The sequence below is a fragment of the Lycorma delicatula genome, chromosome 3 (genome assembly GCF_047948215.1).
Source record: "Lycorma delicatula isolate Av1 chromosome 3, ASM4794821v1, whole genome shotgun sequence".
In the NCBI taxonomy this organism is placed as follows: domain Eukaryota; kingdom Metazoa; phylum Arthropoda; class Insecta; order Hemiptera; family Fulgoridae; genus Lycorma; species Lycorma delicatula.
Genome location: NC_134457.1, coordinates 185,589,269 through 185,612,553, shown reverse-complemented (window position 1 = coordinate 185,612,553; position 23,285 = coordinate 185,589,269). Strand labels below are relative to the sequence as shown.

Here is a 23,285-nt window from a genome sequence, read left to right as displayed (position 1 = left end):
TTTTACAAAGGTGTCCTTGAAAGGCTCAGGAAAAGAGTGATTCGCGTGAGACCAGACATTGCAGACAAGTGGATACTTCATCATGACAATGCCCCGTGTCACACAGCCATTTCCATCAGGGAATTTTTGACCTCAAAATGCATTCCTACGGTTCGTCAACCCCCCCCTCCCATTCATCTGATTTGAGCCCTTGTAACTTTTTCCTTTTCCCTAATTTGAAACATGTCTTAAAAGGACGTCATTTTGGAACTCTGGAGAACATTCAAAAGACTGTGACCAACCAGTTGAAGCCTTCCAGCGCTGCTACCAGGAATGGGAACAACTCCGCTGGTGTATAGCTGCCCAAGGGAACTACTTTGAAGGGGATAATATTGTTGTTTGAAAAATAAAAACTTTGGTAAGTAAAAAATCAAGTCTCATTACTTTTATCACACACCTTGTATAACTCTTTGGGTAATAATGTAAAAATGATTGTGTTTTAAAATAAGATTATTATTTTGTTAAACATCTTTAAATGAAAATATTTTTTGCCTTCTCTTTTGTACTGCTTAATGCAGTAGAAAGAGGTAGCATAATTCCAGGTTAGGTTGCGCAATTATTATTTTTTTTAGTATTTTTTAAATCCATTGGAAATCACTTAATTAGTAATATTTACATCTTTTAGTTAATATTACTATGCCATCGCATAGTGATAATAACTAAGTACATCTACATAATCTGTGACATAAGTACGTCTACTTATGTCATCCGTGAGAAAACCCCATTAATAATCCAGGAGAAATTACTCTTCAGTTGCTTTAGTTACAAAAAATTTAAAATTACCAAGCTCTTATTTATTATCTAAAAAAAAATAAAAAATAAGTTTTCAGATGTTTGAAAATCAGTTATTAATTGATGATCAGAAAATAAATTCAGAGTATAAGATGTAAAAAATATATACTTACATCTGATCTAGAAGGTTGCATAAAAATAAAACACTAAACATATGTGGAGTAAAAATCAAGATTTATTAAAAAAAAAAAAAACAGACACACAAAGCAAGGTTTTATTTCTCAGTTTGTATATGAACACAACAAAAATAATTCTATATTACAGAACAAGTAAAACATTTTTAAAAATCTAGTTAGTTATTCTTTTATCCCTAAAACACAATTTCTTAATACAATTCTGCGTATATTAGATTTGGGAATTATATATATTGTTTCTTATCTCTTCTCTATAACACTTAAAGTTATTTTACAATGATATTCTATCCCTTTCAATGACCAATGTTTGGATTATTGAATCTCTATTGTAGTTATAAATGGACGGTATTTTGCATATCTCTTCACAATTCAAGTATAAGTACAAATAAATGAACATCTGTACAAATAAATTCCATCTAGATGTAAAGATATTTAAAATGGTTCTGTGTATGGAACAGTATAGCCAGTAAATTCTGATGTTAGTATGTTTCATAAGTATAATCATTAATTTCTAGTAAAATACTAACATTATGAATTATTAAAATCCATTAGGATTCAAGGTATGTTTGTACAAGTTATCAGCCAAAGAAGTGCCTTGATCACTAGTACTACCATAAGATGAACCTAGGTGACCATAACAAGATATACTGTAATTTGTTTCACAAAAGCATGCAGCAAGCCAAAACAAAACAGTATGATGATTCTAATTTAATTTAGTACAATCCATCTGAGAAAAAACACTTCCCTTTACTTTTAACACAAAATGAAGTAAAAATAACTTGTAATACAGAAATGAGAAAATTGGGATAAAAGGATATATTTATCTCAAAGATAAAATTTTTAGAAAGTATTTTAACACTATATTTAAATTTCATCAAGTAAAACAGAAGAAATATTTGTTATCTCAATGTATTTCTTCAACATCTGATAAGCTGCTTTATATTGAATTACTATCATTTCCCAAATTTATCACAATATCTTCAATATTTTCATACAAACGTATGATTAAATGGTTAGAAACAATACTACCTTTAATAAAGCAAACTTAAAACCACAGTTGTATGACATAATTATATCACAGAAATTAAAAAATGAAGTACTATTTTGATGAACTAAAAAAACACAGGCATCAGGCTCTGCGATTTCCACCTTGCCATCCCGATGTAAATCCGATCGAGATGATGTTCTCGACTCCGAAAAGATATGTTGGAAGTAATAACAACTTAAAAATAATTAATGAAAAAATGAATGGAATGAATAAGGACGATTAGAAAACCATATTGCGATTATATAAAAAAAAGAAAAGCTGAAATTTAGGATGTAAGATGGAACCGCTAATTGACGAATAAATTTCATATATCTAGACAGTGGTCGTAAAGCAACCATTCCGATGAAGACAAAAAAGGTGGTGAACTTGCACTGGAATTGGAAATATAATGCAAATTTCATGGAATTGTTAATAATAATAGTAGTGCAGTCACTAATACTGTTCCCTCAAGGAAAACAGTCGTACATATAATTTTGTGTAATTCTGAATACGATGTACATTCAAGAACTAGTTCAGATTTTTTTAGTTTAAAAATACATCAAAATTAAAATTCTTGTTTTTGCAATCTTTTTTTAATTATTAATGCTTTATGTAATAATAAATTATAATTAATAAAATGTGAAAATGGTAATAAATTACAGTGCATATATAAAAGTACGATTATATTATTATTTTGATTTATTGTAGCATCTCTTTATATACGAAGTATTTTGGTTTTTTTTTTCTAAACTTAATTAGTTATTATTTACTATTTTTTTATATTTTCTGACCATTAAATAATAAGTGTCTATGTTGATTAATAAAAAATAACTTTATTTAATAAAATGATTTATTTTCTTGTAACGTGCAATTTTGTGTGAACACACCTAGCAAAAATAGTTTTAGCTGGTTTATGGTTATATGGAATAATGAGGTTGTGTGTTTGAGAGAAGATTTAAACGTATTTCCTATTTTCATCGGTCTCACAAGTACATTATATACATTGCTTCAGTGGAATAATGTGTTAGTGTGCTGTAGACGCTTGCTGTAGATCATATCAGACGGACGATAGAACCTAATTGTCACACGGACTGATTAGTTAACATGGCAGACGTGGAAGGTGTTTCTAACATACAGTTACAGGGTAGTGTACAAAATGCTACTAACACTACATCGACTAAAATACCTGCTACTCCTGAAGGAATGGCAGTTGCCTACGGTAGTTTAGTTATTATGGCCCTCTTACCAATATTTTTCGGTGCGTTTCGATCTGTAAAACACCATAAGGAACAGAAGGTAATACCACAAATAATTTGTGTAGTAACAATAGGATAGGATCTTAATTGTAAGATAGTTAAGGATAGACTTCAAATTTTATCGATTAACATATTATATGACAGTTGTAGTTCTTGCATTAGTTTCTTAATGCTTAGATTTTTTTAATAAAAATTTCTACAAGCTGTAGGTTTGATGTATGTAACACGTCCACATATTTGATATTTCATTTCCTAAGTTCGTAGTTTTATATGTTTATTTACCTCTTATCTGATGATTTCATTCAGGTATACCTTAATTTAACTGTTTTTCTTTTTCGTAAAAAGTTAAAAGGATATTGTACTGGAACTATCCATATTGTTTGTTATAGGTTATATTATGGGTTAGTATTGCGTATTCGGTTACACAATTTCTTTTTTTTGTTATTTTTAATGCTGAAGCTTAATATGTTAACAGTTTTTATCATTCATAGAATTTTTTTTTTTAGTTTTTTAAAGTTTGATGTGTAATATAAAGAAAGTAAATCTTTTTAATAATTAAGTCCGATGGTTTTCCTTGTTTACTTGTATGTATATCATTGTATTTGTGAATTCCTAGACATTCACTTTGGAAAAAGTTGTCCTTAACAATATATTTTTATTATCTGCCCTTATTCCAAGATTTGAGTACTTAAACTCAGTCTTAAAGCCTTGTTTCCCATATGGGAAACTTTTACCAAAATATTTAATTTTACATTGTGTGTAGTATTGGGTGATTTATAGGTAATTTTATGAACACTTTTTCTAGGAATTTTTTTTTTATGTGGGTAATCCTTTGAAAACCTTTGTTTAGTGATTTTTTTTTTTTTAATTCTGTATACAGTAAATTCAGTGATGTGTATTTTTATATTTCATGAATAATATTATTTTCTCCTTCACAAAATTATGAGATAACATTGGGAGAGGGGACTTTAAGGATTGAGAAGCAGATAGGTTTACCGCTGTTGTCAAAATAGTGATATTAGTTAGGTAACCATACTAGGAATGGTATCTCCAGTAACGCCAACTCTTTCAGTTTTTGATGGGGGCTGCTGAATGACTGAAACAGACTAATCTTAGAGCTTGCCATTTGCTGTTCTTTATTTAAATTTAATTCAATTTTAAAAGCATTACTTAATAAATAAGCCAAGCCTCCTTCCTTTCTTTTATTCTCACTTTCTTTTTATTTTAATTTAATCTTGTTTATAAATAATTTTTTGCAAATAATTTTTGTATTAAGACATAAAAATTATTTGTTAATTTTGGATGTTAATGAAAAAAATTACCTCAGTTTTAAATATTAAGAAAATTTGAGGAAAATCAAGTAAGAGAGCAACAACCATGTGGAAGAAAACAAGACGCATGAAAAAGATTAAGATACATAAAGTTAAAAGGTAAGTGGATGAAAATAAAGATATGGAAAATGATGTTCTTTGAGTGAAACTAAAAATAATTTCCAAGTCATGTTATTTTTAAGTAAGGGTTTACTTGCTATTAAAACAAAGTAAATGAATTATGTAAACTTGTTACATTAAAATAAAGTTAGATAAACATGTGCAATTAAAATTTTTCCATATAGTCATCATTCACTGCAAGAATATTTTTAATATTTTTCTTCTAGCTTTATTATTTTGTCACAAATTATTTTTGAACAGTTGTAGACTGGAATAAATTGTTCAGCATTTAAAAAAAATTAGGGTTCAATTGCAGAGATAGAAGAACAATTGCTACATTTACAGGAACCAAACAGCAACAGTAATAATTGAAGAACATAAGAAAGAAGCAGTAATAAGAAAGGGAGTCCGACAAGGATGTTCCCTATCCCCGATACTTTTTAATCTTTGCATTGAACTAGCAGTTAATGATGTTAAAGAACAATTTAGATTCGGAGTAACAGTACAAGGTGAAAAGATAAAGATGCTACGATTTGCTGATGATATAATAATCTAGCTGAGAGTAAAAAGGATTTAGAAGGAATAATAAACAGATGGATGAAGTCTTACGCAAGAACTACCGCATGAAAATAAACAAAACAAAAGTAATGAAATGTAGTAGAAATAATGAAGATGGACCAATGAGTGTAAAAATAGGAAGAGAAAAGATTATGGAGGTAGAAGAATTTTGTTATTTGGAAAGTAGAATTACTAAAGATGGATGAAGCAGGAGCGATATAAAATGCTGAATAGCACAGGTGAAACGAGCCTTTACTCATAAATATAATTTGTTTAGATCAAAAATTAATTTAAACGTCAGGAAACGATTTTTGAAAGTATATGTTTAGAGCGTAGCTTTATATGGAAGTGAAACTTGGATGATTGGAGTATCTGAGAAGAAAAGATTAGAAGCTTTTGAAATATGGTGCTATAGGAGAATGTTAAAAATGAGATGGGTGGATGAAGTGACAAATGAAGAGGTGTTGCGGCAAATCGATGAAGAAAGAAGCATTTGGAAAAATATAGTTAAAAGAAGAGACATTATAGGTCACATATTAAGACATTCTGGAATAGTCACTTTAATATTGGAGGGATAGGTAGAAGGAAAAAATTGTACAGGCAGGCAACATTTGGAATATGTAAAACAAATTGTTAGGGATGTAGGATGTATGGTAGGGGGTTTACTGAAATGAAATGACTGGCATAGATAGGGAATCTTGGAGAGCTGCATCAAACCAGTCAAATGACTGAGGACAAAAAAAAAATAGAAATTAGCACATTTAAGTAGAACTTTCATGTATAACAAACATACCTTTTTGTATAAGTTATAGATTTAGAGATAGGAAAGAAAAATTTTTATATACCATTTTCAAAAGATTTTTAATACAAATATTTTTTTGTGTTGAAAATAAAATCTAATTCATTTGTAGAAGTTTGTTCTTTAATTAGCCATTCTTTTAATTTCCTTTTCTATTATTATACTTATTATTATAATTTTTTGTTTTGTTTTGTATAAGCGTAAAACCAACAAGCTGTTAGCTAATGTTTATTATTAATACTGCATTTGGGAATGAAGATGTATGAAACTGAGATTAATGAAATTTAAATTGGAAAAACCTAAATCTAGAACCTAATCTCATGTGTCAGATATGAATCATTAATATTTTTATTTTTTTTTATAGGAGTCTGGTGAGAAACCGGATACTATGTCCCAAAAAGATGCTGCGATATTTCCTCTTATTGCCAGTGTTGCACTGTTCTGCTTGTATATTGTATTTCAGGTAATATGTTTATTGTAATTTTCCATTCATTTTATTGTAATATTAAGGATTACATGAATCAGTATGTGAAAATGCACAGATGTGGCAGTAGCCCATTAAAATAAATTTCAGAGCATGTTCTCTGGAGAAACTACATATGATGAACAGGAGTGAATAGAAATATATAGCAGAAGTGATGTTTGATACTAAAATTACTTTTTTACCAAAATGTTCTGATTTTCACATTTATTACTTAATTTTTCTTTTACTAACAGTGAGTTGACATGTACATTTTGAACAAGGGTAGCAACATTGTTGTACGTTTCTGGCATTTGCTTTCAACTTAAAATTAAAATCTTTCCCCAGTGATGAGGAAAGCTGAAAATTATTTTACTCTTACTTGCTATTTTCTCAGCGATTATCCCTCTTTTAGAATAAAAAGAATAGCTGTTTCAAATCCATAAATTGAAGAAGTGTCTTAATAACATCAATTTTTGGGATATACTTATTTTGCCCCTACATCTGTGATCTGTGATGTAGGGTCAAAATGTGGTGAGGGTAAGAGTTGCTTTTTCTGTAATTTTGCCTTAGAGAAAAACATATAGAAAAAAATTCTTTCTATATTTTAAAACATTTAAAAATTGCAAAAATTTTTAATGGATTAAATTTCTAAGTGAAAAAGTTGAAAGAGTAAAGTTTTCATTAAGTCTACGCCTCTTCAAGATCTTTCCCAAATCAATCATCCATTTTTCTAAAAGCCAATCAACTTCATTACCCTAATACACACTAAATACTAAATGATTTTATTGTCAGTTAAACTGATCCCAAATTATAGGTACTAATGGAGGAATTAGTAAGCTCCTCTGTGTAAGATTACATAGTTATTAAAGGAACAAGAACCCACTGGGTTGGTCTAGTTGTTAACGTGTCTTCCCAAATCAGCTGATTTGGAAGTCGAGAGTTACAGCGTTCAAGTCCTAGTAAAGCCAGATATTTTTACATGGATTTGAATACTAGATCGTGGATACCAGTGTTCTTTGGTGGTTGGGTTTCAATTAACCACACATCTCAGGAATGGTCGAACTGAGAATGTACAAGACTACACTTCATTTACACTCATACATATCATCCTCATTCATCCTCTGAAGAATTATCTAAACGGTAGTTACCGGAGGAAACAGAAAAAAGAGGAAAAAAAAAAAGGAACAAGAAGACTTACATAGTTTATAAGCTTACCTAGGAACATTGTAAGACTTGCATTAGAATTCTGTAATCTTACATAGATTCTCTAGGAGCTTAGTTCCTCTGTGTAAGCTCCTTACAAGAAATTTTTACATAGATTATGGTGTGTTTAAACGCAGGTGACCACAAAATGTTAAAATATCAGAAATGTAAAAATATTAGTTAGCACACATTAATGATAACAATACTAATTGAATCATTATCAAATTGGCTTTTACAAGTGATACCATTCAGTCAGCAATATTTTTAACTTTATATAATTATTATAAGTTCGTAAAGTAATATAACCACTTAAAGGAGGTAAGAAGATTTATTAAGTTTTCATTGATTTTAATGGAGCTTTTGGTAACATTGGTGTAAATGAGTTATTTTTAATTATATAATGTGGTTTTGTCAAATTTTTAAATGGGTTAAAGAAGTTATGTAATCGGATAGTATTATGCTTAGTACAAAGATGATGTTTCCCTCTTTGTACCATAAATAAGAATTATTTTAAAAATCAATGGAAGTAAGACAACACTGTTTTGGCCCCATTATTATATGCTTTGTTTTTGAAAGATTTTTATGAAGTGAGTGAAAAGTTTTATCTTAAAAAAGGTACATGAATTTAAAATTGATTGTGATAGATGGAAACTGCTTTTAACTAAACAAATTATAAAAAAAAAAGTGTTAGGTTGAGTTGGTAATTTGAGACTGAATGAAGAGTAGCATTTTTGAATCATTTTTATTTAAGTAGAAATATCTAGACATTATATTTTGGATAGACTAATCCATCATGTAGGTTAGAAGGTTGTATATGGGAATATAGAATTGAAATCTTTTAACATATTAAGCCAATCATGCTTGACTGGAATTCAAATCCATGATCTTTCAGATGAAAGGCGAGGCACTGTTACTCTGTGATAGAGGTGAAGGTTCATCTGAGGGAAAGGGCAATGATGATTAATGTGCAGTCAAAATTATTTGGTATAATATTTTCTTTAAGACAATATTCCACTTTCAAAAATGAAGAAGATTGTGAAAGTAATCGTAAAATCATAGTTCTCTTTCTAGTAAAAGTATGGAGGATATAAACAATCAAGATTTAGGGAATTTAAATGATTAATTATTAAAAGAATGTTTGGATTTCCTGCCAGTATGCCTAACATTTGGAGTTCAAATCTGAACTCAATAGAGTTCAAATCTATGAAGGCAATAGAGATTCATTTTAAAAATGTAATTTTTTGAGTTTAGTGTTGGGTAATAGTTTACCTAAGAAATTGGCTCGTATCAATTAAAAAGGAAAGTTCTGTGATATGGGTAGCAATTGGCTGACTTGTAAAATTTTATTTAGAAAAATTGATTTTGGTGTTTGATATTGAATGGTTTGGGAAATCACTACATTAGAATAACAAGGAACATAATGAAAGAAGCAGAACTGTCATGAATAAAAGTAATATATACATTCAAAGGTCAATTTTAAGTTTGGTAACATCTCCTATACTAATGAGGGAGCAAAAGGAGCTTCATGAATTTGATTTTCTGTGCAAGGGGTTTTACATTACTCTCCAGCAGTATACCTTCTAGGGATTGGGTAGCAGGTAATGTTTTGTCGACAGTAATAAAAAAGGAAGAAGCCATCCTCCACAGTAATCCCTTGCTATTTGGGGATTCATATTTTTGGCTTTGCTTACTCGCATTCATGAGAATTAAAAAAAAAATATTCTTGAAAACAATATGATTTTTCAATAATAAAAAAAAATATATATTATATATAGTACAATATTTGCATTTTACACTGTACTATACCATTAAAACATATCCTGTCAAATATTTTTCATGATTTATTTAATATTAATACTGAACACTGTTCATGCATACAAACCACACTTTCTCACAACAGAAATTTGTCTTAATTTATTTTCAAAAATAATGATCCACTTTTAAAAAAAAAAGAAGATTTCTTAGGAGCAAGTATGACAATCCACATGCAGTAATATGGACAGACAATTCCATCCTCTGCAAAAAATAAAATCAAAACACATCTGTCAAGGTTAAACCTTCACTTATCATTTTCCTACTGCATGAATTTCTTCTATATTTCAATATAAGACTTTTTTTCTATATACAGCTCTAGGCCTAAACATACTTATGTTAAGCCAATGTTTTTTGCAAACCACTTTATATATAGTGACTCCACTCAATAATGAATGTGTTTCAACAAAAGTTAACAAAACTTTATTTGAAGTATTAGTCACTGTCTTTTAAAATTCTACATATAATACATAATGCTTCTATAAATCCAGAACAGATAAAATGTTTACAACCTAATGTAGAAGTGTTGTTTCTGTTGCCAAACACAACAGTCCTGTTGTGTCATTAGATCAAGGGATCATCGTTGTTTTCAAAGCTTAATAACTATGGCCTAATTTCTGCAGATTTTTACAGGAAATAGAAATACTTATCTTTCATTCATTCAGTTTTTCAATGTCAATATAGTCAGTTTGTAATGCAATATAGGCCAGACTGTATTTTAGAAGACTTGCCCCTTGGCTGTGATGACATAGTGTTGTAAATTGTGTCACTAGTACAAGAAATTTAAGACAAGGTTTCAACGAAATTGAAATATCAGACATTCAAGTACTTCTACAAAGTAAAAACAAAGAACTTGTAGAAAAATAACTGGAAGACTGATAACGAAGTCCTCTATTACCCACATGGAAGAGGATGATAAAATTTCAGTTATGCCTTTTAACCTCAAATTGCTGAATGAGATTTTTAGTTTTTGTAAACAGTTAGTAACTAAAGTTTCTGAAATTGTTACTTTTCTAGAACATTCCTAGAATTTTAGACGTCAATTTGACATGGCATTGGGTCTGTATTGTGAAGAGTTTAATAACCTCAAAAAAATGAAAAATCAGACACAAATAACAAAACTTTTTTTTTTAGTAAGACAGGTTGATTATAATTTTTTTGTGTTTTAAAAAAAAATTTTGTTGAAGTTAGTGTTACTGAACATAATTTCAATGTTTATACGAACATTCGTATATAAAGCAATGAAGAATCTATCTTCATTGCTTTTACAACATTTTTATTAGTGCTAGCTTGTTATGGTGAGGGGGTAAAAATACTTTTTGGGTTCAACTAAGTGCTCATGAATAATATTTTTCCCATTTGGAGTTGCTCATTTCTTCCACTCTTTGTAACATAATGTTTATCCCTAGCTCGATTCGCAGTATAGCCTAACTGCATGCCTAACAAAATAGCTAGAACTTTCAGATTACCACATATGTTCCAGCTATGTTTTCAATAATTTATTTTTTCATGTCTCTTTCAAATTAATACTATAAGCGATCGGTATCAAAGGATATTTGTTATCGCTGTGTAGTAGAACTACTTTTGAACTATACTTGGACGAATCTATGAAAAGCTGCCAGTCCTCAGGTTTATGAACTTCCCTAAGTGCAGCATAAGCTCACCAATATTTTTGCAATAAACCAAATTATTTTCATCAATAAAGTACTGAGAAAGTTCTTTTTGTCGGCTTTGAAAGCCGTAAATTTTTATATTTTTTTGAAGTAAATTCCAACCTTGCAGTCTGGATCCTGTTGATATTTTGATAAATTTAAATTCCTAACCAAGTCATTTAATTCACCTTGTGATATAAGATGTGGCTTATTGGAAAATAATTCAAAATCAAAATCATTGTTATCTTCTTCAGTACTGCCTGATTCTTCATCACTGCTTTCGAAACATACATTCACAGTTGGCTTAAGAACTGGAATAATTTCATTGAAAGGTACAGGCCTGATTGCAGATTGCAGTGAAGAATATTTTACAGTATGTTTAGATTTTTTAGAAATTTCAGACACTTGTTAAACAAAAGTAACAATCATTTACATGATCACGCCAAACCATAGGCACACCAAATGGCACGGCCTTCCGTGTACCTTTAAGCCATCCTCTTAAATATGCAGAACAATTAGTGCATACTATATGAGGACCCCACGTCTTATCCTGATCACAAATTTTACACTGAAAGTACAATGATATGCTTTTTTAATTAAAATTATAATGTTTTTTTCTATACGTACTTTGAACTTCCACATACATAACAAAAGGCATCCACATCATTTACACAATTTTGAGGCATTATGACAGTGCACTGTTAACAAACTTAAGACAGCAATAAGACTGAATCAAATTAATTCATTCGTAAATCCAGTGCTTAATACAAACAACACAGCTGTGTTTTCAGCTTCATGTTTTGACCTGCATAGACATGATTAATCTTGTCCATGAAGGTTCACTCTTCAGTATTAGATATGATATAATAATATGTAACTATGATATGATTTAATTATTTGACTAGTATTGTTTATTTATAGCTTATAAGTTATGTTAACAAAGTTAAACAATAAAAAATGAGCTAACAAAATACAATACAGAAGCTTAAAATGCTAATAATACATTGAAAAATGAAAAAAAAATCCTTTAATTATAATTTAAAAAATTTTCAAAAATGGTGGGTGATAGAAAGATTCTGAGTTCATATTCGTTTTCAGCATAAAAAAAAAAGATTAAAATCATGAATCGCATGTTAGGAAACAAAAATTATGTTTATCGGTGTTATTGTTATATTGTTTTTGTCTTTTCTATGCCAACTGTAGTGATCATCTGGTCATTTTTATGTGGGTATCATTCTTCATCAGTTTCAGAAAATTTTTATTTATTTAATTTTTAAAACAAATTTTACTTTTTGTTTTTCATTACTATTTGATGGATTATATTTGTAACTTTTTTTACTGTAATCATATTAGTTTTTAAAAATAAATGTAATATTGTTCTAAGCTAGAAAATGTGATATGGAATTAGAAATATTAAAAAAATAATAATAAAATGAAAGCAGGATTATCAAAAACAGAAAAATAGAATAGCTATCAATTTGTGAGAACTGATCATCAAAAATATTGGCAGTTGAATGGTGTATACAATAATGATTATATTTTGTTGAATAAATAAGTCAGGCCAGAAAAAAAAATACAACTAAAAAATCTGAAGTATGAGAAAGAAAAGGGTAAGGAGTTTTTATTGAAATAAAACAGTTTAATTAATTAATTATTAAATTTAGTTATTCTTGCTGTCATTAATGTGAAAAAAATTTAGCCAACTTTTAATAAAAAACAGAATAATAGCAATCCAATTAATTTTCAAACTGCTATTAAAAAATTTGTTCTTTAGCTTTATTAATTAGTGCTTTCCATTTCTTTAGTAATTATCTATCATTTCAATTTTTTTTCTAAATTTTGAAGATCATTCTGTATCTCATTCAAAAACTTTGTTTGATAGTTACATCACTTAATACTTTAATGAAGTCATGGTAAATTAGGTATAAATTTGTCATTTGTGATTTTTACTATTACAAACGATTCGATGTAAAATGGTTTAGTATCTAATTATAATAAAAACAGTTTAGTTATTCCCATCATTTTATTGAGTTCTCATATTCTGATTTAACATATTTTGGAATAGTGCATGTTAGATATTACTGGTACTGAATCAGGTAGTGTTTTAGTCTTTTGTGTAGAATTTTAGCTCTCTCAGCATATGTTAATGAAAGATACAGTTTTTATTAATTTACATTTTATTGTAAACCATTACATAAAGTTAAATAGTGAAGGAAATTAGCAGTATAGAGCTTACTTAATTTAGTTTATGGCCTTTATCAATGTGATCAAATTTTATTTTATTACTTTCTTTTGTTTGTGTATAGACTAATAGTCACTATAGAAGTACATATACTTCATAGTTGTAAATAGGTTCCGTAATTGTTTCTAAATTAAATATAATTATCAATTATTGGAAAGTATCCCTTCATAAATTTTGCATCTATATGAATTCTTAAAATCCGTTCATGAACACTGATATGAGGAGTACTGGAAGTTTCTTGCCCTGCTGTTTATTACAAAGTTGAACAGTTATCATGAGATTATGTAAATTTATATAAATAAATGGTCATTAATTTCATGCAGTTGTCAACCAGTTTTATTTGGTTAAAAAAATTATTACAAATTACCTGTAGTGTAAAGAACAGGGTAATCTATTGTAAGAGACAGAAAGCAGTGCTCTGAGCACTTTGACGGAATATGTTTATTTGGTATGAATGGCAAAACACATACATTGTTAATAAAAACATCTGGTTTCATAAAGAATTATACATAAAGTTATAAATGTATTATAATATTTTTTTTATAATTAGGAAGGATAATAGTGTTTACTCACTTTTATTTACAAAAAAATAAATGCATTTACATTTATGTAATATGTGACCTGAATGCATTTAATATACAGATTTGAATCATACTGATATTTTCTTAATTAGAATAACTTTGAAATCTCATTAATATTGTTTGTGTTGGGAGAATTGCTACCTTAATTTCAGTTTCTAGCTTTGGAACTTGGTCTTATGCAGTAGGAGACCTGTTTTTCACTTTTGGAAAAATAAAAATTGGTAAATTTTCACTAATAGTTTGTAATGATTATATATATATATATTGTATTTATTTTGTCAAGGAAACCAGTATTATTTAATTCTTTCAACAACTATGAATTTTTGCAACATACTTTATTATACTTCTTACATATATATACATGCAAATGTTTTTTATGGCAGGTTTTTTTGTAATTCAAGTAGCATATGAATTTTACTGGTTTTAAAATAAACAGGTTTAAATTGACAGAAACTTAAGCAGTTAATTTTCTAAAAATAACGTTAATTTTTTTTTTGTTTTTCAATATTTTTTTTAATGTATGGTTTTCATTGATTAACATTTTTTTTATTTTTTTAATTTGCTAGTTTTTGTTTTATTTTTAGATTAGAAATTAATTTTTTTTGATAGGAAGAAAACAGTGCTAATCTTTCTGATGAAATGTCAGGTACAAATACAGAATCAGTTTTTAAATTGTTAGCTGCTCTTTTTTCAAATGAAGAGGTATGGTTATCATACATGATAATGTTATATTATGTGTTTGAAATTAATGTAATCGGATCATAAAACAGATTAACATATTTCATTTAGATTAGCTCAATTTTTTATGGCATGTGTTTCTGTTACTAGATGTTTCTGCTTAAAATCTATACATCTATTTCTTCAGAGTATGCTATTTTATTTATCTTCCTTTCTGTGTTATAAGTATATTAGTTTTAAGTATAAATATTAAACATCATTTAAGAAATTTCATATTTAATTTGTGTTTTTATTAAAACATATGAAGGAATAATCTTATTCAGTCATTCTTGTTACTCTTTTTTCTTCCAATAAAAACTATTTTAATTGCATTTGTTTTTTCAGTTATATAGCTTTATTCAGAAAATCATTGGTGAGTAGATAGAAATATTTGTAGGGTTGTAATTTCAAACGTTGGCTATTCCAATTTTATAAATGCACTACAAGTTAAAATTATTACATAATATTCTAGATTACAATTTAAAAAAAAATGAAATAATTATTAGAAAGATATATATATATAGCTTTATAATAACTATAAAAGGTGTTGGAGGAGGAAAAGAAATCTATAGTTTTAGACAGTTATTTTGAGATTAGAATTCAATATAACAAAGACATGTAGGTTTATGAAAATTAAACAAAAACGAAGCAGTAGGTAGTAAATCTATCATTAGCAACATTATTATGTGATTTGGGTAGATCAGGATTGAATAGACCACAATTAGTATGGTATGAACTATACAGATTAGAATAACCCATGAAACTAATAATTTGAAGAAAATAATCATATGTGAATCCAATTTTTAGGAGCAGTACTAACATGACACTGTTGAAAATTACAGACATTTATAAATTACATTTATTATTTCTAAAATGTTTATGAAATTATTCAGTATAATAAAAGAACAGTATGAATTCAATAGCTTGATTTTATAACGAAAGCTGTATTTTTAATTGATGACTTGTCCATTGTGATTTTTTAATATTATATCTATAGCTATTAAAATCTGAACCAAACTCAAATATTATGTACAAATATAAAAATTGTTATTTTGGAAAAATTCTCAGTTTTAGTTTAACTTTTATTTAAATTTTTAACCTAAATTCTAATCTTATACCATTAAAAAAAATCCAAAATCTTTATATTGTAGTTACCTTACAGATATATATTTCATATGTAAAATTAATAATTTACAACTTCAAAATCAAACTAAAATATTATGATATACAAAAATAAAGATTATATCAGTTGAGTAGAAGAAAGCAGTAAATGTAATTTAAGGCCTTTTGAGCTCAAAAATAGCCTACATGTAAAAATAAAAAAGGAATTTTTTAATCAGTCTATAGAACTACTTAAAATATTTTGTATGAAGATCAACTCAATATTACACAAATATCCCGCAATAATTTGTTTACTAAATGCTTTACAAAATCACAGTTCAACTACAATTACTAAATTCGGTAACCAAAAAGGTCATGTTTTTAAATTTAAGGTATATCGTATCTTTTTATTAATAATTCCTTATAGAAAATTTTAAATATTTTAACATCACCAGTGTTCAAACTATCAATCTGCTTCTCAATTTCATTTATTAGTCTCTCAATAAATAAACTTGAAAAAACTTAAATACTCATTCAATGACAGAACTTGCCATAAGTAAACAGGTGCTCGTGTCTCCACTTGATGCAAATTCGTAATCTTTTTGTAATTTACAAATATATTTATACATGATGGATGGCTGGCTGTTCATTAAGTAAAATATTAAAAGCCAAAACAGCAACATAATAATTAACAACGTTTTGCACTTTTTACAAAACAGAAGTTTGTACACCTCTTACATCAGTATAAGCAACTACACCGTAATCAAAGACAGGAAATAAAAGGGAATTTACAAATTTCTTCTTTAATTGGACATTTGGACATGTTAAACTTTATGTCTGATATATTCCCTGATGTACCTTCTCACTGATGTGAGTAATTTGAGTATACCAGGATAGGTCTTCATCTATGTGCAAAACCAAATTTGTAATTACTCATACTGTTTCTAAGGTTATGTTAGATACATTTTAATAGTGTTACATATTTCGTTTTAAATTTTTATTTTTTTGTTATTCGAGAAGAAGCCTTTTTTTACACACCCTTCTTGGAGTTTGTTAAATTTATTTTATTTTTATTTTTGTTTTATTTATATATAGCTGTTCTTTTGTAAATATTATTTATTTCTAAATTTTATCTGTGATAGTAGTTTTAATTAATTTTTCAGTATTTTGCTGTGATAGTAGTTGAATGTTTTTGTGTTTAATATTATTTTATTTTTAAATTTGTAGCTTAAGTTTTTTTTTGTTTTTAGATTCTATATTTTGTTTTTGTATTTTATCTTTGTTCTCTAGGTGATGATAATATATAAATGTTTTTTGTAAAAAAAAAAATTACCACAATTTTTGGAAGTTATTACTACTGAAAAAATTATTTAGAAATTTACCTTTGCTATATCTCAACATATACGCTTATTTCTCAGTGGTTGATATTTTTCCCAGTTCTCAGCTGATTTAACCCTTTTGAGTAGTTAGACTGTACAATCATGAGTATATATCATAATTATGTCTAATATCATTGTTATGTGCTGTTTTTCTTGTTATTTTGATCTTTTTGAATGGAAGATACGTATTATATAATTCGGTAACACATTTAATGAATATATCAATTTTCCCATCAGGACTAGGAGTTTTGTATATATTACCCCACATAATCATTGCAGCATCTTCCATAAATAAGATTATAATTAAAATTTTTGTAATCGTGATTTTCTAAAACATTAAATTTCTTCTGATCATTTTAAATTTTAACAGTACAAAATATTGAAACGTGATAAGACACCCAGGTGCCTCAATCGTACCATAACATGACAACGTATTTATATTATTTGTAACTATTAAATCAATAGATGTAGCAGATATTGAAGTAAAATGAGTTGGACCAGGAGGAACCAATGAAAAATCAGTCTAGACAGCTCAGCTCTGGAAGAACTCTCACAAGACCCAGTCACGTCTATATTAAAATCACCCATAATTAATCTATTTTCATAATTTACTGTTTAATTATTTAAAAATTCAAAGATTACACTGATAAAGCCAATTTTTGTTGACCTATAAAATGCACAAAGAAGCAGTTTTTATACATACCATTAATCTCTAAACAAATGCAAGTTTTTTGTCGTAGTTGGAAGGAAAAATATTTTCTACCATTGCCTTATGCCTATGAAGAATATACAGTCCAACACAATCTCCTTTCCCAACTTATTTCTAAATAGGGTGTAATTATTCAAACATTGCCTGAATGATGGAGTCGCCTTCACGTTTAGGAGGGATGCATTGGGATTCTTTGTGTATTTAAAGTTTGTGATCTCGGACTTGGCCACGCGCATCGCCGGCTGGCAGGTATGGGAGGGTCACAGTGATTACTGTGACCACTGGTTGGTGGTCACAATAATCACTGAGGAACGATGCAGTGGAGGTGGCCCACCTACATTTATGGGCTGGAGCACCAGGGCCTGGATCCTGTTGCTTTTGCAGAAGCAAAAGCTTATTCCACTTGACTTCAGTGGAATACAGGAAGTATACACGGCAGAAGAGAAAGTTTCTCGACTTGTGAGCTCACTCGAGGTGGCGTTCTCTGTGTTACCGCAAAGATATTTCTGGAAGGGTCACCTGCTGGTTTATTGGTGGATTGCTGAGATATCCAGAAAGAGATAGACGTGTCACAGGGTGAGGTTGACGAGGGCGTCTCCCAGCCCTCAGAGATATATGACTGAATATCGGAATTGCAATAAGGGTCTCGTCAGACGTATTTGAGATGCGAAGAAAACGTCCTGTAGGGAATTGATTGCAGAAATAGAAACTGACCCATGGGAAGGCCATTTACTCTACTGGTAAGAAGATTCTTAAGGCCCAGAGTTACGTGGTCACGCAGGATGTTCGGGAGGTCCGGAAAATAATAGAAGAGCCTTTTCCTGACGGTAAGGGATCAATGACTCAAGACGGGGGCGACGAGAGCAACCCACCTCTCTTCACTCAAGATGTAGGCAACATCACGTATGCCTCTGGCTAAGGCCCTGGGCCCGGCTGGTTTCCAAATTTGGTTGTCAAGGTGGCAGTTTGGGCACAGCCAGAAGCCTTCTTGGAGATGTATAATGCGTGCCTTCGAGAGTACACCTTTTGCCAGCGGCTGTAACTTGTGCCAAAACTGGGAAGGGATCCAGCGCTCCCTTCCTCTTACTGGCTGCTGCTTATGACAGATGGAATGGTCAAGGTGTTGGAGTTCATACTTCAGCATAGAATATCTACGGCAGTGGAAGAGGGGGATGGCTCTCTGCGAGCTGGTTTGGCTTTTGCAGGGGAAGGTCCGCCCTTGACGCCGTGGCCGCTGTGCTCGAGGTAGTCAAAAGAATCATCAGTGGCAGTCAGAGGAGTATTTGCTCTTGTTAATCTAGGTGTGTGTGTTAATCTAGAAATGCAGTTAAACGCATTTCTCACATCGCCATAATGCAGGCACTGCAAGATCACAGGGTACCCACGTACTTACAGCACATCATCCGATCTTACCTTGTGGCATGCAGGATCGAGTGCAGGGTTCAGTCGGGATTGGTAGAACGGAGCCTGCACAGGGGTGTGCCCTAGAGGTTGGTCCTTGGGCTGACCCTTTGGAACTTGACGTAAGATGGGGTATTCTGGGTCCCCCTTCTGCAGGGAGTGACCATGGTAGGATATGCGGATGACCTCACCCTGGTGGAAGAGGCTACCACTCGGCGAGACGCCACTGAGAAAATAAGTGAATCATATGTGGCAATAAATACATGGATGATGGGGGAGGGGTTGTCACTCACTCCAGACAAGACTGAGGTGGTTGCAATCTCCAGAGCAAGGAGGAGACTGAGACTAACGCTGGAGAATAGAAGGATCGATTCAAGGCCAGCAATAAAACATTTACGAATATGGATTGATTACAGAATGAAATTTGGTATTTATGCCATAGAAACTGTCAACAAATCAGAGAGTATGATGAGATTAATTGCTGCCCTCCTACCAAACACTGGAGGACTCATATCGCAGGAGGTTACTGACCAGAGTCACATATTCCACCATGCTTTACCAGGCCGATGTGAGAAAATACACAAAATATAAAGCAAAGCTTGAGGCGGTACATAGAAAATGCTGTTGAGAATTATAGCAGCGTACCGGACAATCTCAATGGAGGCGGCCGAGGTCCTGGTGGGGGTTATGCCAATAGATCTAGTTACACAGCAAAGGAGGAGGCTCTGGAAACAGCGACCTTTGCCGCACGGGCACAAAAACCACCTATCATCGCAGATTGAAGAGGAGGTACACTTGAGGTCTGGCAGGTACACTGGAACCAGGGAACAAAGGGCTGCTAGGCCCATCCCCTTATTGGTGAAATTAGAAGTTGGTACAGGAGAACACATGCCTTGCTGGGATACAGTTTAACAGTTCCTGGTGGGCATGGAGGTTACAGGTCATACCTTCCCAGATTTGGCTTAGATTATACAGATCTAAGCCCTGATTGTGATAAGCAGGAGTCTCCATACCACGTCCATTTTTCTGCCTACGGTTTTTAGGTGATCGTGAGGAGATGCTGGACGCTGCCTCCTGCCTCAGAATGGAAGGCATGTTCCATTCTGAGGATACGCAGGGTATCATGTTAAAGGGAGCTAGCGAATGAAGGGCAGTAGAAAATTTTGACAAGTTAGACAAGTTACACACCTGTGAAGAGTCCTGTCAGGGAATAAGACGTCAGATGACGCCTGCGACTGAGCACCTAGAGGGCCCCCCCCCCCAAGCATGTGAGAGTCATCCTGGTGCTGTGAGGTTGCGGGCACTCCAAATACTGGTACCTGATGGTGTTAGTCTTCCCTTTCTGAGGCAATGCTCTATAGAGCGGTTCCAGGAAGGTGGCAAAAAAAAATTATTCAAACATAATGCAGCTAAGTGAATCCATAACATAAGATGGTCTCAGACACAGCAACTGCATCAGCTGTTTCATCACTAAATAAATTTAAAAATTCATTCCTGTAATTTATTAGTGATTCAGCGTTTACATCCTGTACTCCTTTAAAGTCTTCAACAGAATTGACAAAGAAATTGTATATATTATTATCATAAATTTTTTTACAAGCAGAAAGAAAATTTACCTAATTCATGAGACACTTCAACCAGAAAATAAAACAGAAACTACTAAAATATTGATTCATTAAATTCCAACAATAAACATAGAAATAATAAAAACAAAATAAAGAAATACATAAATGAAAAATATAAAAAATAAAAAAAAATAAATAAGTGCAGATATCAACATCGAGAATGCAACATTGATATTGCTAATAAATAAAAAAGGGAAATTAAATGACTTCAAATTATACAAAATAAAGAAATACATAAATAACAAATAAAAAAAATAAAACAAAAATAAAAAAAATAAATAAGTGCAGATATCAACATCGAGAATGCAACATTGATATTGCTAATAAATAAAAAAAGGGAAATTAAATGACTTCAAATTATAAAGCAGATAAAACTAAAAGATGAACAGAATCCAATTTAGTTCGTCAGAAACCATCCAAATCTCTACTTCAAATAATATTTATATTTTTATCATTGTCTCTCCTTGCAAAAATTTTTCCACTTCTAACCCACAAAAATTTAATACCTCCTTTGCTTGTGAAATTTTCTAGCATAAGCAAATGATTTTTTATTGTAATCTGAAAGTCTCTCTCATTTATATAAATGGAGAGAGTTATATAAATGAGATCCATGAGATCTCTCATGGTTCTCATTTTCATTACAGCCCAAGTTATAACCCATCAGCCATCCTTACCTCTAATGTGAGACAAAAGTTTCTCTGTAGCACAAACTTTATTTAACACTACATTTTGTGATTCAGTGACCAAAAAAGTAATTCATTGAACTTTCCATATCTTTGTGATTACTATAAATTTTCTTACTTAGTGATGTAATTTGCTTCTTTATATTTGACAACTTAATAATATTATTCTCAGTACCTACCATCCTTTCCTTCAGCATCACAGTCAGAATTACATCAATCATTATATTAATATACTGTCTTTGCTAATATTATCACTTTAAATGTAGAATAAAAACTGGCAGACAAGACATGGGTTTTAAAAGACAGTCACTCAAGCAGTTTACAGTTTTTTATTGCACACCAGAAATTCCAAAAGCAACTGAGTCGATGGAACCATCATTATTTTTCTCAGTTGATTTTTCCTGCATCTTACACAGATGAAAGAAAAACAAATGTTTGTAATGTGCAAGAGAGAACAAATAAATTTTTGCCAATTGTAGATTTATTTTTAAATAATATATTACATTCTGGCAGAAATTAGTCCAAAAATTGAAAAATAAAAACGTTTTATTAATTTAAATGTTAAAACATTAAAAATAAATAAAACCTGCCATGAAATACCTTTATGAGTTTTCAGAAATGTCGTAAAATATTCTAAAAAAATACCAAATTCAATAGAAAATACTAGAAACTAAAAACAATCCTTTCCTTCAGCATCACAGTCAGAATTACATCAATCATTATATTAATATACTGTCTTTGCTAATATTATCACTTTAAATGTAGAATAAAAACTGGCAGACAAGACATGGGTTTTAAAAGACAGTCACTCAAGCAGTTTACAGTTTTTTATTGCACACCAGAAATTCCAAAAGCAACTGAGTCGATGGAACCATCATTATTTTTCTCAGTTGATTTTTCCTGCATCTTACACAGATGAAAGAAAAACAAATGTTTGTAATGTGCAAGAGAGAACAAATAAATTTTTGCCAATTGTAGATTTATTTTTAAATAATATATTACATTCTGGCAGAAATTAGTCCAAAAATTGAAAAATAAAAACGTTTTATTAATTTAAATGTTAAAACATTAAAAATAAATAAAACCTGCCATGAAATACCTTTATGAGTTTTCAGAAATGTCGTAAAATATTCTAAAAAAATACCAAATTCAATAGAAAATACTAGAAACTAAAAACAAATATGTTGTAACGTGTAAAAGACATAAACAGCCATAACAGAACTAATTTTCTTAATAAAAACCTAAAACAATAAATAAGAACCCAGCAATATAGCTGATCCCTACCATTTCATCCAAAAAAAAGTGATATATGCCTATCACATGGAATTGTATAATTTCTCACTGCAATAGCTTGAAATATATGATGATTGTTTGGAACATTCTCAGCCTGATAAAGAAGTGGCCTGACAAGAGATTTTAAAAAATTCTTCACTTTTTAATACCTTTAGTATAATGTGATTTATTCAACTCTGCAAAATAAACAGTTGTTTCAGTTTTGATTTATCAGTTAAAGTGGATCTTCATTGAGTGAACCATTTTCTTTAGGTTTGGGAAGAGGAAGTAATCGCTAGGAGCCAAATCTGGTGAATATGGTGCTTGTGGAAGCACTTTGAAGTGTAGTTCATAGTTTTACCACAACTACCTGAGACATATATCAAACTCATTAGTCTGATGAAAGAGCA

The 23,285-nt window shown here is 30.3% G+C and overlaps 1 protein-coding gene across 2 annotated transcripts in view; it reads left to right on the top strand.

Moving 5' to 3' along the window:
• The first annotated feature begins 3,020 nt into the window (after positions 1 to 3,020).
• Positions 3,021 to 23,285, top strand: part of LOC142322277 (signal peptide peptidase) — a 67,777-nt gene continuing 47,512 nt past the window's right edge. Inside the window, exons 1-3 of one of the 2 annotated variants that reach the window (XM_075361181.1) lie at positions 3,021 to 3,288; positions 6,400 to 6,498; positions 14,598 to 14,690. In XM_075361181.1, coding sequence (XP_075217296.1) covers positions 3,097 to 3,288; positions 6,400 to 6,498; positions 14,598 to 14,690 — 384 coding nt within the window. In that variant the 5' untranslated portion in view covers positions 3,021 to 3,096. The remainder of the gene's footprint in view (positions 3,289 to 6,399; positions 6,499 to 14,597; positions 14,691 to 23,285) is intronic. The other variant, XM_075361182.1, reaches the window with a different exon arrangement.